Here is a 14,323-nt window from a genome sequence, read left to right as displayed (position 1 = left end):
AAAAACAAAACTGTGCGAGTGCGCACTCCCTCCCAGGTTAGCTCTCTAACCACTGCTCCACACTGATCGTTACCAGCAAATCCTGCACACACACAAACGAGGATGGGCAATGGGATGCTGTCACTGGACTAAGAGTAAGAGTGACTCTCGACTACCCAGCAGTTCAATGGGGAGCAGAAGCTGTGCACTTATCAGTGTGACAATCTCTTTCTTTTCCTGACTCCATTGAAAACCCTTCAAGTGGCATTTGCTAAAATGTTCTCTAGGCTCTGGATAACCAACAAATAAAGACAAGCGTTTCCTAGAAGCTCATTCGTAGATGAAACAAAAAACCAGCATGACCCAAGTCATCCTCAAAATGCTTCTAATCAAGCTGTAAATTCTGTGACACACACGGGGAAAAAAAGACAAATGACCAAATCCAATGACAGAAACAAGTGGACCTGACATTAGGGGAAAGACCGGCCAGGGGACCCTTCTCACTTGGTTTTTTGCTGGGTTTTCCCCCAATCCCATGGAGTTTCCAGAGCCTTGGTCCTAGGCTCTTTCCCCACCAGAAGTTACCCCAATATGAACCCTTTGTCCTTGTGATCGCTCTAAGCAAAATGTTCTTGGCTCTATCTTGCTCCAAGCTCTCTGATGACCTCCAGACTCTCCTCCCTGCCTTTTCTCCCCATTCTCCCCTTCATTAACTGTGCCTTCCCTCCCAGGCCAGGGAGTGGGGTTCGGCCGCTCCCGTTTCTTGTTCTTCCCACATCGGGCCGAGGGCTTGTAGAGCCCAGTCCTGATTCATGGTAGGGGCCCAAGAACTGCCTGTTGTTCAGCACGCACCCAAGACAGCTTTGGGTTGTGGCCGTCCTAGTCCTGCTGGTCTCAGGCCCTGACCACACCATCCTGGGCCCAGGAACCAGATGTCCCAACCAACCATGTGGCCCCGGGAACCCACCCAAGGGTCTAAGCCCGCCCGCCCTCGCTCCCTTCTCAGGGTTCACAGCATGTTCTCTGGTCTCTCAGATTTAGATTCCATTAGACTGGTCTATGGAGGGAGCGACAGTCAAGGCCCCACAGTGGTCTCAGCTGTGTGCATTAGCTGTGAGACAAACACAAGACCTTCACCCCTGACCTCGCTGAGAATTGAAAAGAGCATCTGTACCAGCAGAGTGACAGAGAAATGTCTGCTATGACTTTTGTACCAAGATTAAGGCTGTATAGGTAATGTATTCAATTAAATGCTTCACAAAACCCCATCCACAAGGCCCCCCAGCCAGAGCATGCTCTGGATGAGTTAAACTGCCTCGGTTGAGTCTGGGCACTGGCAAAGGCGCATTTCTTTTTTCAGAGCACAGTATACATGGAAACAGAACCCGAGAGTAAACTACACCCAAGTTTTTTGTACATGGATTCTCTACTGGGTTAAATAAACCCCAAAGTATCAGGCTTCCTTTCTGGCACATAGTTCTTGGTAGCCACTCTTGCCTGTGACTATGAATTTGAAAACAAAACTAAAGGAATAATGAAAAAATGAGGGTGAACCAGCGTGGACTGCTCTTGTCCCTGAGAGGGAAAGCAGCTTTTAAAGCCCCTGGATTTCTTCCGTGGGACTCTCACTTACCCGTCCTTTCCTCCAGCTTAGCATACTTGGGAGTGTTGCACATGTTGCACTCGGATCTCCTGGCCCAATTCACATTACTGCAACTTTAAAACGAAGGAGAAGCACATTAGTAGAATGTCGTGGCCCACCAGAAAAGATGGAGACAATTAAAGACAAAAGAGAAAGCTAAAATCGGAGCCGATTCTCAGCACCATAAACATCAAGTTATCGAGACGGTAAATTTGGAATGCTGACCTGCTAGAGACTTGGACAAGACCCGTCAAATCTGTAACTATTAAAGATGAAAAGTAATCTATGAAACAGACAGTAGGGTTTTGTGAAAACAAAGACATGTTTTACTTCAGGGAAAGATTCAAGAACTCCAGGCCAGAGAGGAAGATGCGAGGGACATTTCTATTCTAAGATTCTCTGGGACATAATGAATTAAAATAGGACTCAGTCTCTGAAATTAAACAAATCCATTAAGAACCCCAAACCTCAAGTTTAGTGCGCAACAACAATTCTCATACTAAATACTCCAGCATTTAGTGTATGCTTCAAGACTGTTTAAAAATGGAAAATCTCACTTCCTAATATCCAAAAATCCAGAAATTTATGCCAGCATCTTCAAATTCAAAACATTTTTGCCCAAATTCATAACAGAAGTGAGGAAAAAATCTAGGGAATCAACTGGGAATTTCAAAACCAAATTCGATACCACAAGGGCCGAAGAGATAAGCACCCAACGCTAGACAGTAAACCAAGCTAAACGAATTTCAGGAAAGAAAAGTCAAAGGAGCTGCAGATGCCATCAGAACATCTAGTTCCACAGCCCAGGTTGTGGCTGCTGAGCTGAGAGCACTTTCCTCTATTATACTGCCCCTTGAGGGCAGAATTTCTAACAAGTCAAATGCAGCTTCTTAGGATTCTTCCACATAAACAGAAAAATGAACAAATGATAAAAGCATAATTCTCAAATCTGAGTGTTTCTAATCATAAAATCTTGAAAATGGGATGTGGCTTTGAAGACCATCTCTCCCATCCTTCATTTGATGATGAAAAAACAATAAAAGGGTACCAAATGGTAGAGGCAACCCAGAGGCCCACTCTCTTGTGACTGCCAATCAGTCTAGTGACCATCCACCTATCACACACTACTGGGATGTGTTTTTATTCAAGTTTAACTTGTTATGGCCATTGTGTATGCTTACAGGCAAAAACGTCCCATCAACACAAGGCAAAGAAAAGAAAATGCAGAGATCTTTTATATAACAGTGACTATTAGTTATCAATAAAATGACAACATAACAGTCTTTTTGATTAAAAGGCTACTCTGCTCAGTGAGACATTTATGGAGATTAGGGTTAATTTCTCCCAGAGCATCATTTCATCTGACACTTTTTAACAGGAGAAAGGCAGCCTTAAAACTCCATCCCTATCTCCCATGTATACTTTTACAAGTTGGCAATACCAGTGATAAGCTGTGACCCTACACACAGATACTATCATGAAGTCAATACAAGAGAGTAATTCCAAGAGACATACGTTTTGCATTGCCAGTCATTAGCACTAAAGAGGCCCCGGCTCTTCTCAGCGAGGGTCTTTCCTATTTCAGTCCCACCAGCTTTCATCATCTTAGCTTCGGTCGTTTTTTCTGAAAGTAGAAGAAAAAAGACATGCAATGAAGAGACCCGGACAAAATTTTGCATATGATCATGAGAAGATGCTACTTGTATATTTACCTCGACCACACCGGTTACAACTGGTTCTTCTTGCAAAGTTTACATTTCCACATCTAAAACAAAGTAAAACACATTTCAGAGAAATCCAATACACATCAATACATACTCCCCCCCCCCCCCATATAAAGCACTAATCTGAATCTTCCTAATGATCTCAAAAAACAGTGTTTTTTTTTTTTTTTTTGTTTGTTTCTCAGTTGTTCGACTCTCTGTGACTCCACTTGGGTTTCCTTGGCAAAGATATTGGAGGTTGATTATTTCCTTCTCCAGCTCATTCACACATGAGCCAAATGAGGCAAACTGGGTGCTGTGATGTGCCCAGGGTCACACAGGAAGTGTCTGAGGGTCAATTTGAATTCTGGGAGATGACTCTTTGGGACTGCTAGATTCCAAAATGTCCCCTACAGCAATTTTTCCAACTATCTAGTCTTAGAAAAAGAAAAGAAATAGATCAATGGGTTTAAGTCAGTAAGACAAGGAACGTTTATCAAGTGTTTACTGTGTGCTCAGGAAACAAAGAAAGGCATTATGGGCTTCGGACCCCAGAAAGCTGAATAAAAAGAATTTGGCATTTTCCCACATGCACATGAAAAACCATGACAGAGATCTTGGAAGGCAGAATTTTGTTTTCTTGAATCCATGTTTACTCAGCACTTCCTACATGACAAGAACTGGGCCAGATATTGGGGATAATAGCACAAATAAAACAATTCTTATTCTCAAAGAATTTACCTTCTAATGAAGGAAATAAGTACATCTAAAATCAAATAAGATAGAAAGACCAAGTCAATACAAATATAAACCAAGTGTTCAGCTAAACACAACTTGGTGAGACTAAAATGTGTGAATTTGTGTAAAGCTCAGTGAAAATTTGGAGGCCAGTTACTATTTGGCAGATTCAGTGGTGGAGTGAGTGAATGAATGAATGAGTGGAGGAATGGAAGAATGAGAGCAAATGGAAGTGAAGAAATGAATTAAACTAAGGAGTGGGGGGGAGTGAATGAATGAATGAGTGAGGAATGTAAGAATGAGAGGTATAAAATGAAGTGAAGAAATGAATTAAACTGAGGAGTGGGGAGTGAGTGAATGAATGAATGAGTGAATGGATGAATGAGAAAACAAATGAAGTGAAGAAATGAATTAAACTAAGGAGTGGGGGAGTGAGTGAATGAATGAATGAGTGAGTGAATGGATGAATGAGAGAGCAAATGGAAGTGAAGAAATGAATTAAACTAAGGAGTGGGGGAGTGAGTGAATGAATGAATGAGTGAGTGAATGGATGAATGAGAGAGCAAATGGAAGTGAAGAAATGAATTAAACTAAGGAGTGGGGAGGAGTGAATGAATGAATGAGTGAGTGAATGGATGAATGAGAGAGCAAATGGAAGTGAAGAAATGAATTAAGCTAAGGAGTGGGGGAGGAATGAATGAATGAGTGAGTGAATGGATGAATGAGAGAGCAAATGGAAGTGAAGAAATGAATTAAACTAAGGAGTGGGGGAGTGAGTGAATGAATGAATGAGTGAGTGAATGGATGAATGAGAGAGCAAATATAAGTGAAGAAATGAATTAAACTAAGGAGAGGGAATGAATGAATGAGTGAGTGAATGGATGAATGAGAGAGCAAAATAAGTGAAGAAATGAATTAAACTAAGGAGTGGGGGGAGGAGAAATGAATGAATGGAGGAGTGAATGGAAGAATGAGAGAGCAAATGGAAGTGAAGAAATGAATTAAACTAAGGAGTGGGGGAGGAGAATGAAATGAGTGAGTGAATGGATGAATGAGAGAGCAAATATAAGTGAAGAAACAATTAAAACTAATAGAGTGGGGGAGTGAGTGAATGAATGAATGAGGAGTGAATGGATGAATGAGAGAGCAACATAAGTGAAGAAATGAATTAAACTAAGGAGTGGGGGAGGAGAATGAATGAATGTGTGAGTGAATGGAAGAATGAGAGAGCAAATGGAAGTGAAGAAATGAATTAAACTAAGGAGTGGGGGAGTGAGTGAATGAATGAATGAGTGAATGGATGAATGAGAAAACAAATGGAAGTGAAGAAATGAATTAAACTAAGGAGTGGGGAGTGAAGGAATGAATGAATGAGCAGTGAATGATGAATGAGGAGAGCAATGGCGGAAGAAATGACTAAGCTAAGGAGTGGGGGGAGGAGCAGTAGTCGAAATGAGGAGGAATGGATGAATGAGAGCCAAAATGGAAGGAACAATGAACTAACCGGAGTGGGGGAATGAACAATCGAATGAATGAGTGAATGATGAGAAAACAAATATGAGTGAAGAAATTAATTGCTTATGAGTGGGGAGGAGGAATGAATGAATGAGGAGAATGGATGAATGAGAAAACAAATGAAGTGAACAACAACTATCCGGCAAGGAGTGAATGGATGAATGAGAGAACAAATATAAGTGAAGAAATGAATTAACCGGAGTGGGGGAGTGAAGGAATGAATGAATGAGTGAGTGAATGGATGAATGAGAGAACAAATGGAAGTGAAGAAATGAATTAAGCTAAGGAGTGAGGGAGTGAGTGAATGAATGAGTGAGAATGAATGAGAAAACATATGGAAGTGAAGAAATGAACTAACCGGAGGAGGAGTGAATGAATGAATGAATGAGTGAGTGAATGGATGAATGAGAGAGCAAATGGAAGTGAAGAAATGAATTAACCGGAGTGGAGGAGTGAAGGAATGAATGAATGAGTGAGTGAATGGATGAATGAGAAAACAAATGGAAGTGAAGAACAACCAACTGGAGTGGAGGGAGGAATGAATGAATGAGTGAGTGAATGGATGAATAGAGAGGCGTGGAAGTGAAGAAATGAATTAAACTAAGGAGTGGGGAGGAGTGGAATGAATGAATGAGTGAGTGAATGGATGAATGAGAGAGCAAATGGAAGTGAAGAAATGAATTAAACTGAGGAGGGGGAGGAGAATGAATGAATGAGTGAGTGAATGGATGAATGAGAAAACAAATGGAAGTGAACAAATGAACTAACCAGAGTGGGGGAGTGAGTGAATGAATGAATGAGTGAGTGAATGGAAGAATGAGAGAGCAAATGGAAGTGAAGAAATGAATGAAGCTAAGGAGTGGGGAGGAGGAAATTAAATGAATGAGGAGTGAATATTAAAGGAGAGAGAGCAATGGAAGTGAAGAAATGAACAATCAAGGAGGGGAGGAGGAATGAATGAATGATTGAGTGAATGGATGAATGAGAGCAAGCAAGTGAAGAAATGAATTAACCGGAGTGGGGGAGAATGAATGAATGAATGAGTGAGGAATGATGAATGAGAGAGCAAATATAAGTGAAGAAATGACCAAACTAAGGAGTGGGGAGGAGGAATGAATGAATGAGTGAGTGAATGATGAATGAGAGAGCAAATATAAGTGAAGAAATGAATTAAACCAAGGAGTGGGGAGGAGAATGAATGAATGAGTGAGGAATGACGAATGAGAGAGCAACATTAAGGACAATGAATTAAACTAAGGGAGTGGGGGAGTGAGTGAATGAATGAATGAGGAGGAATGGAAGAATGAGAGAGCAAATGGAAGTGAAGAAATGAATTAAGCTAAGGAGTGGGGGAGTGAGAATGAATGAATGAGTGAGTGAATGGATGAATGAGAGAGCAAATATAAGTGAAGAAATGAATTAAACTAAGGAGTGGGGGAGTGAGTGAATGAATGAATGAGTGAATGGATGAATGAGAGCAATGGAAGTGGAAGCAAATGAACCAACTGGAGTGGGGGAGGAATGAATGAATGAATGAGTGAGTGAATGGATGAGAGCAAATATAAGAAGAAATGAATTAAACTAAGGAGTGGGGAGTGAGTGAATGAATGAAGGAGAGTGAATGGATGAATGAGAGAGCAATGGAAGGAAGAAATGAATTAAAACCATGATGGGGAGCAGAGGAGTGAACAGAATGGAGTGATAATGGATGAATGGAGAGCAAATGGCGGAAGAAATGAATTAAATTAAGGAGTGTGGGGAGTGAGCGGAATGAAATGAACATAGAGTGAAATGAACTAGAAAATGGTATGGAAGAAATGAATTGCTTAAGGAGGGGAATGAGTGAATGAATGAATGAGTGATAATGACGAATGAGAGGAGCAAATGGAAGTGAAGAAATGAATTAATCCTAAGGAGTGGGGAGGAGTGAATGAATGAATGAGTGAGGAATGGATGAATGAGAGAGCAAATATAAGTGAAGAATGAATTAAACTAAGGAGTGGGGAGTGGAGGAATGAATGAGTGAGTGAATGGATGAATGAGATAAATATAAGTGAAGAAAAATGAATTAAACTAAGGAGTGGGGAGGAGTGAATGAACGAAATAGTGAGTGAATGGAAGAACGAGATAAAATGGAAGGGAAGAAATGGATTAAACTAAGGAGTGGCGAGTGAGTGACTAGTCGAATGAGTGAGTGAATGGATGAATGAGAGCAAACAGGAAGTGAAGAAATGAACTAACCGGAGTGGGGGAGTGAGTGAATGAATGAGTGAGTGAGTGAATGGAAGAATGAGAGAGCAAATGGAAGTGAAGAAATGAATTAACCGGAGTGGGGGAGTGAAGGAATGAATGAATGAGTGAGTGAATGGATGAATGAGAGAGCAAACAAGTGAAGAAATGAATTGAATTCAAGGAGTGGGGGGAGCAGGAGTGAATGAATGAGTGAGTGAATGGATGAATGAGAGAGCAAATGGAAGTGAAGGAATGAATTAAGCTAAGGAGTGGGGAGTGAGTGAATGAATGAGTGAGGAGTAATGGATGAACAGAGAGAGCAAATATATGAAGAAACAGCTAAATTAAGGAGTGGGGGAGTGAGTGAGTGAATGAATGAGTGAGTGAATGGATGAATGAGAGAGCAAATGGAAGTGAAGAAATGAATTAAGCTAAGGAGTGGGGGAGTGAAGGAATGAATGAGTGAGTGAGTGAATGGATGAATGAGAGAGCAAATGGAAGTGAAGGAATGAATTAAGCTAAGGAGTGGAGGAGTGAGTGAATGAATGAATGAGTGAGTGAATGGATGAATGAGAGAGCAAATGGAAGTGAAGAAATGAATTAAGCTAAGGAGTGGGGGAGTGAGTGAATGAATGAATGAGTGAGTGAATGGATGAATGAGAAAACAAATGGAAGTGAAGAAATGAATTAAGCTAAGGAGTGGGGGAGTGAGTGAATGAATGAATGAGTGAGTGAATGGATGAATGAGAGAGCAAATATAAGTGAAGAAATGAATTAAACTAAGGAGTGGGGGAGTGAGTGAATGAATGAATGAGTGAGTGAATGGATGAATGAGAGAGCAAATGGAAGTGAAGAAATGAATTAAACTAAGGAGTGGGGGAGTGAGTGAATGAATGAATGAGGGAATGGATGAAATGAGAGAGCAAACAGGCGGAAGAAGAATTAAACTAAGGAGTGGGGAGAGGAATGAATGAATGAGGAGTGAATGGACAATGAGAGAGCAAATATAAGTGAAGAAATGAATTAAACTAAGGAGTGGGGAGGAGGAATGAATGAATGATGAATGAGAGAGAGCAAATATAAGTGAAGAAATGAATTAAACTAAGGAGTGGGGGAGTGAGTGAATGAATGAATGAGTGAGTGAATGGATGAATGAGAGAGCAAATATAAGTGAAGAAATGAATTAAACTAAGGAGTGGGGGAGGAATGAATGAATGAGTGAGTGAATGGATGAATGAGAGAGCAAATATAAGTGAAGAAATGAATTAAACTAAGGAGTGGGGGAGTGAGTGAATGAATGAATGAGTGAGTGAATGGATGAATGAGAGAGCAAATGTAAGTGAAGAAATGAATTAAACTAAGGAGTGGGGAGGTGAATGAATGAATGAGTGAGTGAATGGATGAATGAGAGAGCAAATATAAGTGAAGAAATGAATTAAACTAAGGAGTGGGGGAGTGAGTGAATGAATGAATGAGTGAGTGAATGGATGAATGAGAGAGCAAATATAAGTGAAGTTAATGAATGAACTAAGGAGGGGAGTATGAATGAATGAATGAGTGAGTGAATGGAAGAATGAGAGAGCAAATGAAGAAATGACCAAACTAAGGAGTGGGGAGTGAGGAATGAAATGAATGAGGAGTGAATGGAAGGAATGAGAGCAACAGGTGGAAGAAATGAATTAAACTAAGGAGTGGGGAGTGAGTGGAATGAATGAAATGAGTGAGTGAATGATGAATGAGAGAGCAAATATAAGAAGTTAAATGAATTAAACTAAGAGTGGTGGAGTGAGGAATGAATGAATGAGGAGAATGGAAGAATGAGACAAATGAAGTGAAGAAATGAATTAAACTAAGGAGTGGGGGAGTGAGTGAATGAATGAATGAGTGAGTGAATGTAAGAATGAGAGAGCAAATGGAAGTGAAGAAATGAATTAAACTGAGGAGTGGGGGAGTGAGTGAATGAATGAATGAGTGAATGGATGAATGAGAAAACAAATGGAAGTGAAGAAATGAATTAAAACTATGAGTGGGAGTGAATCGAATGAATGAGTGAGTGAATGGATGAATGAGAGAGCAAATGGAAGAAGAATGGAATTAAACTAAGGAGTGGGGAGTTATGAGTGAATGAATGAGTGAGTGAATGGATGAATGAGAGAGCAATGAAGTGAAGAAATGAATTAAACTAAGGAGTGGGGAGGAGAATGAATGAATGAGTGAGTGAAATGGCCGAATGAGAGCACAGAAGAAGAAATGAATTGCTGTAAGGAGTGGGGAAGTTATGAATGAATGAATGAGTGAGTGAATGATGAATGAGAGAGCAAATGGAAGTGAAGAAATGAATTAACCTAAGGAGTGGGGGGAGTGAGTGAATGAATGAATGAAAGGAGGAATGGATGAATGAGAGAGCAAAATATAAGAAGAAATGAATTAAACTAAGGAGGTGGAGTGAGGAATGAACAGAATGAGCAGAGTGGAATGGATGAATGAGAGAGCAAATATAAGTGAAGAAATGAATTAACCGAAGGAGGGGGGGAGTGAGTGAATGAATGAATGAGTGAGTGGAAGAATGAGAGCAAATGGAAGTGAAGAAATGAATTAAACTAAGGAGTGGGGGAGTGAGTGAATGAATGAATGAGTGAGTGAATGGATGAATGAGAGAGCAAATGGAAGTGAAGAAATGAATTAAACTAAGGAGTGGGGGAGTGAGTGAATGAATGAAATGAGGAGGAATGGATTAAATGAGAGAGCAAATATAAGTGAAGAAATGAATTAAACTAAGGAGTGGGGAGTGAGGAATGAATGTGTATGGAAGGAAGAATGAGAGAGCAAATGGAAGTGAAGAAATGAATTAAACTAAGGAGTGGGGGAGTGAGTGAATGAATGAATGAGTGAATGGATGAATGAGAAAACAAATGGAAGTGAAGAAATGAATTAAACTAAGGAGTGGGGAGTGAGGGAATGAATGAATGAGTGAGTGAATGGATGAATGAGAGAGCAAATGGAAGTGAAGAAATGAATTAAGCTAAGGAGTGGGGGAGTGAGTGAGTGAATGAATGAGTGAGTGAATGGATGAATGAGAAAACAAATGGAAGTGAACAAATGAACTAACCGGAGTGGGGGAATGAATGAATGAATGAATGAGTGAATGGATGAATGAGAAAACAAATATGAGTGAAGAAATTAATTAAGCTAAGGAGTGGGGGAGTGAGTGAATGAATGAATGAGTGAGTGAATGGATGAATGAGAAAACAAATGGAAGTGAACAAATGAACTATCCGGAGTGAAGGAGTGAATGGATGAATGAGAGAACAAATATAAGTGAAGAAATGAATTAACCGGAGTGGGGGGGAGGAAGGAACAATGAATGAGGAGAATGGATGAATGAGAGAACAAAATGAAGTGAAGAAATGAATTGGTTAAGGAGTGAGGGAGAGTGAATGAATGAGTGAGTGACGACAAATGAGAAACATATGGAAGTGAAATGAACTAACTGGAGGAGTATGGAATGAATGAATGAATGAGTGAGTGAATGGATGAATGAGAGAGCAAATGGAAGTGAAGAAATGAATTAACCGGAGTGGAGGAGTGAAGGAATGAATGAATGAGTGAGTGAATGGATGAATGAGAAAACAAATGGAAGTGAAGAAATGAACTAACCGGAGGGAGGAGTGAAGGAATGAATGAATGAGTGAGTGAATGGATGAATTAGAGAGCAAGTGGAAGTGAAATGGGAATAAACTAAGGAGTGGGGAGGAGTGAATGAATGAGTGAGTGAATGGATGAATGAGAGAGCAAATGGAAGTGAAGAAATGAATTAAACTGAGGAGTGGAATGAATGAATGAGTGAGTGAATGGATGTGAATGAGAAAACAAATGGAAGTGAACAAATGAACTAACCAGAGTGGGGGAGTGAGTGAATGAATGAATGAGTGAGTGAATGGATGAATGAGAGAGCAAATGGAAGTGAAGAAATGAATTAAGCTAAGGAGTGGGGGAGTGAGTGAATGAATGAATGAGTGAGTGAATGGATGAATGAGAGAGCAAAATGAAGTGAAGAAAATGAATTAACTAAGGAGTGGGGAGTGAGTGAATGAATGAATGATTGAGTGAATGGATGAATGAGAGAGCAAATGGAAGTGAAGAAATGAACTAACCGGAGTGGGGGAGTGAATGAATGAATGAATGAGTGAGTGAATGGATGAATGAGAGAGCAAATGGAAGTGAAGAAATGAATTAAACTAAGGAGTGGGGGAGTGAGTGAATGAATGAATGAGTGAGTGAATGGATGAATGAGAGCAAATGGAAGTGAAGAAATGAATTAAACTAAGGAGTGGGGGGGAGGAATGAATGAATGAGTGAGTGAATGGATGAATGAGAGAGCAAATATAAGCGGTTGTGCCCACTAAACTAAGGAGTGGGGGAGTGAGTGAATGAATGAATGAGTGAGTGAATGGATGAATGAGAGAGCAAATATAAGTGAAGAAATGAATTAAACTAAGGAGTGGGGGAGTGAGTGAATGAATGAATGAGTGAGTGAATGGAAGAATGAGAGAGCAAATGGAAGTGAAGAAATGAATTAAACTAAGGAGTGGGGGAGTGAGTGAATGAATGAATGAGTGAGTGAATGGATGAATGAGAGAGCAAATATAAGTGAAGAAATGAATTAAACTAAGGAGGGGGGAGGAGTGAATGAATGAATGAGGAGTGAATGGAAGAATGAGAGAGCAAAGAAGTGAAGAAATGAATTAAACTAAGGAGTGGGGGAGTGAGTGAATGAATGAGTGAGTGAATGGATGAATGAGAGAGCAAATATAAGTGAAGAAATGAATTAAACTAAGGAGTGGGGGAGTGAGTGAATGAATGAATGAGTGAGTGAATGGATGAATGAGAGAGCAACATAAGGAAGAAATGAATTTAAACTAAGGAGTGGGGGAGTGAGTGAATGAATGAATGAGGAAAGTGAATGGAAGAAGCGAGAGAGCAATGAAGTGAAGAAATGAATTAAACTAAGGAGTGGGGAGTGAGTGAATGAATGAATGAGGAATGGGTGGATGAATGAGAAACAAATGGAAGTGAAGAAAATGAATTAAACTAAGGAGTGGGGAGGAGGAATGGAAATGAAACGAGTGAGTGAATGATTGAAATGAGAGAGCAATGAAGTGAAGAAATGAATTAAGCTAAGGAGGGGAGTGAGGAGTGAATGATCAAGGAGTGAATGGATGAATGAGAAAACAAATGGAAGTGAACAAATGAACTAACCGGAGTGGGAATGAAATGAATGAATGAGTAATGGATGAATGAGAAACAAATAAGGAGTAAGAAATGAATTAAGCTAAGGAGTGGGGAGTGAGAATGAATGAATGGAGGAGTGAATGGATGAATGAGAAAACAAATGGAAGTGAACAAATGAACTATCCGGAGTGAAGGAGTGAATGGATGAATGAGAGAACAAATATAAGTGAAGAAATGAATTAACCGGAGTGGGGGAGTGAAGGAATGAATGAATGAGTGAGAATGACATTGAGAGAACAAATGGGCGAAGAAATGAATTAAGCTAAGGGAGCAGGGAGGAGGAATGAATGAGTGAGTGAATGGATGAATGAGAAAACATATGGAAGTGAAGAAATGAACTAACCGGAGTGGAGGAGTGAATGAATGAATGAATGAGTGAGTGAATGGATGAATGAGAGAGCAAATGGAAGTGAAGAAATGAATTAACCGGAGGAGGAGAAGGAATGAATGAATGAGTGAGTGAATGGATGAATGAGAAAACAAATGGAAGTGAAGAAATGAACTAACCGGAGTGGAGGAGTGAATGAATGAATGAATGAGTGAGTGAATGGATGAATTAGAGAGCAAGTGGAAGTGAAGAAATGAATTAAACTAAGGAGTGGGGGAGTGAGTGAATGAATGAATGAGTGAGTGAATGGATGAATGAGAGAGCAAATGGAAGTGAAGAAATGAATTAAACTGAGGAGTGGGGGAGTGAGTGAATGAATGAATGAGTGAGTGAATGGATGAATGAGAAAACAAATGGAAGCAACAAACAACCAACTGAGTGGGGGAGGAGGAATGAATGAATGAGTGAGTGAATGATGAATGAGAGCAAATGGAAGTGAAGAAATGAATTGGTTAAGGAGTGGGGGAGGAGGAATGAATGAATGAGTGAGTGAATGGATGAATGAGATAATGAAGTGAAATGAATTAAACTAAGGGAGTGGGGAGGAGTGAATGAACAGATTGAGTGAATGGATGAATGAGAGAGCAAATGGAAGTGAAGAAATGAACTAACCGGGAGTGGGGAGAGAATGAATGAATGAGGAGGATTTGATGAAATGAGAGAGCAAATGGAAGTGAAGAAATGAATTAAACTAAGGAGTGGGGGAGTGAGTGAATGAATGAATGAGTGAATGGATGAATGAGAAAACAAATGGAAGTGAACAAATGAACTAACCGGAGTGGGGGAATGAATGAATGAACAGAGTGGAATGGATGGAATGAGGAAACAAATAAG

General features: G+C 40.1%; 1 protein-coding gene across 1 annotated transcript in view; it reads right to left on the bottom strand.

Annotated features, from left to right (window-relative positions):
- ZRANB2 (zinc finger RANBP2-type containing 2) overlaps positions 1-14,323 on the bottom strand; it is a 93,068-nt gene that overhangs the window by 13,076 nt on the left and 65,669 nt on the right. Inside the window, exons 2-4 of the mRNA XM_023501649.2 lie at positions 3,334-3,463; positions 3,137-3,245; positions 1,613-1,695 (exon numbers count right to left, since the gene is read on the bottom strand). Coding sequence (XP_023357417.2) covers positions 1,613-1,695; positions 3,137-3,245; positions 3,334-3,463 — 322 coding nt within the window. The remainder of the gene's footprint in view (positions 1-1,612; positions 1,696-3,136; positions 3,246-3,333; positions 3,464-14,323) is intronic.

Source organism: Sarcophilus harrisii, chromosome 4, assembly GCF_902635505.1.
Source record: "Sarcophilus harrisii chromosome 4, mSarHar1.11, whole genome shotgun sequence".
NCBI lineage: Eukaryota > Metazoa > Chordata > Mammalia > Dasyuromorphia > Dasyuridae > Sarcophilus > Sarcophilus harrisii.
The sequence above is the reverse complement of the archived record's forward strand: the minus strand, read 5'-3'. Positions and strand labels throughout refer to the sequence as shown.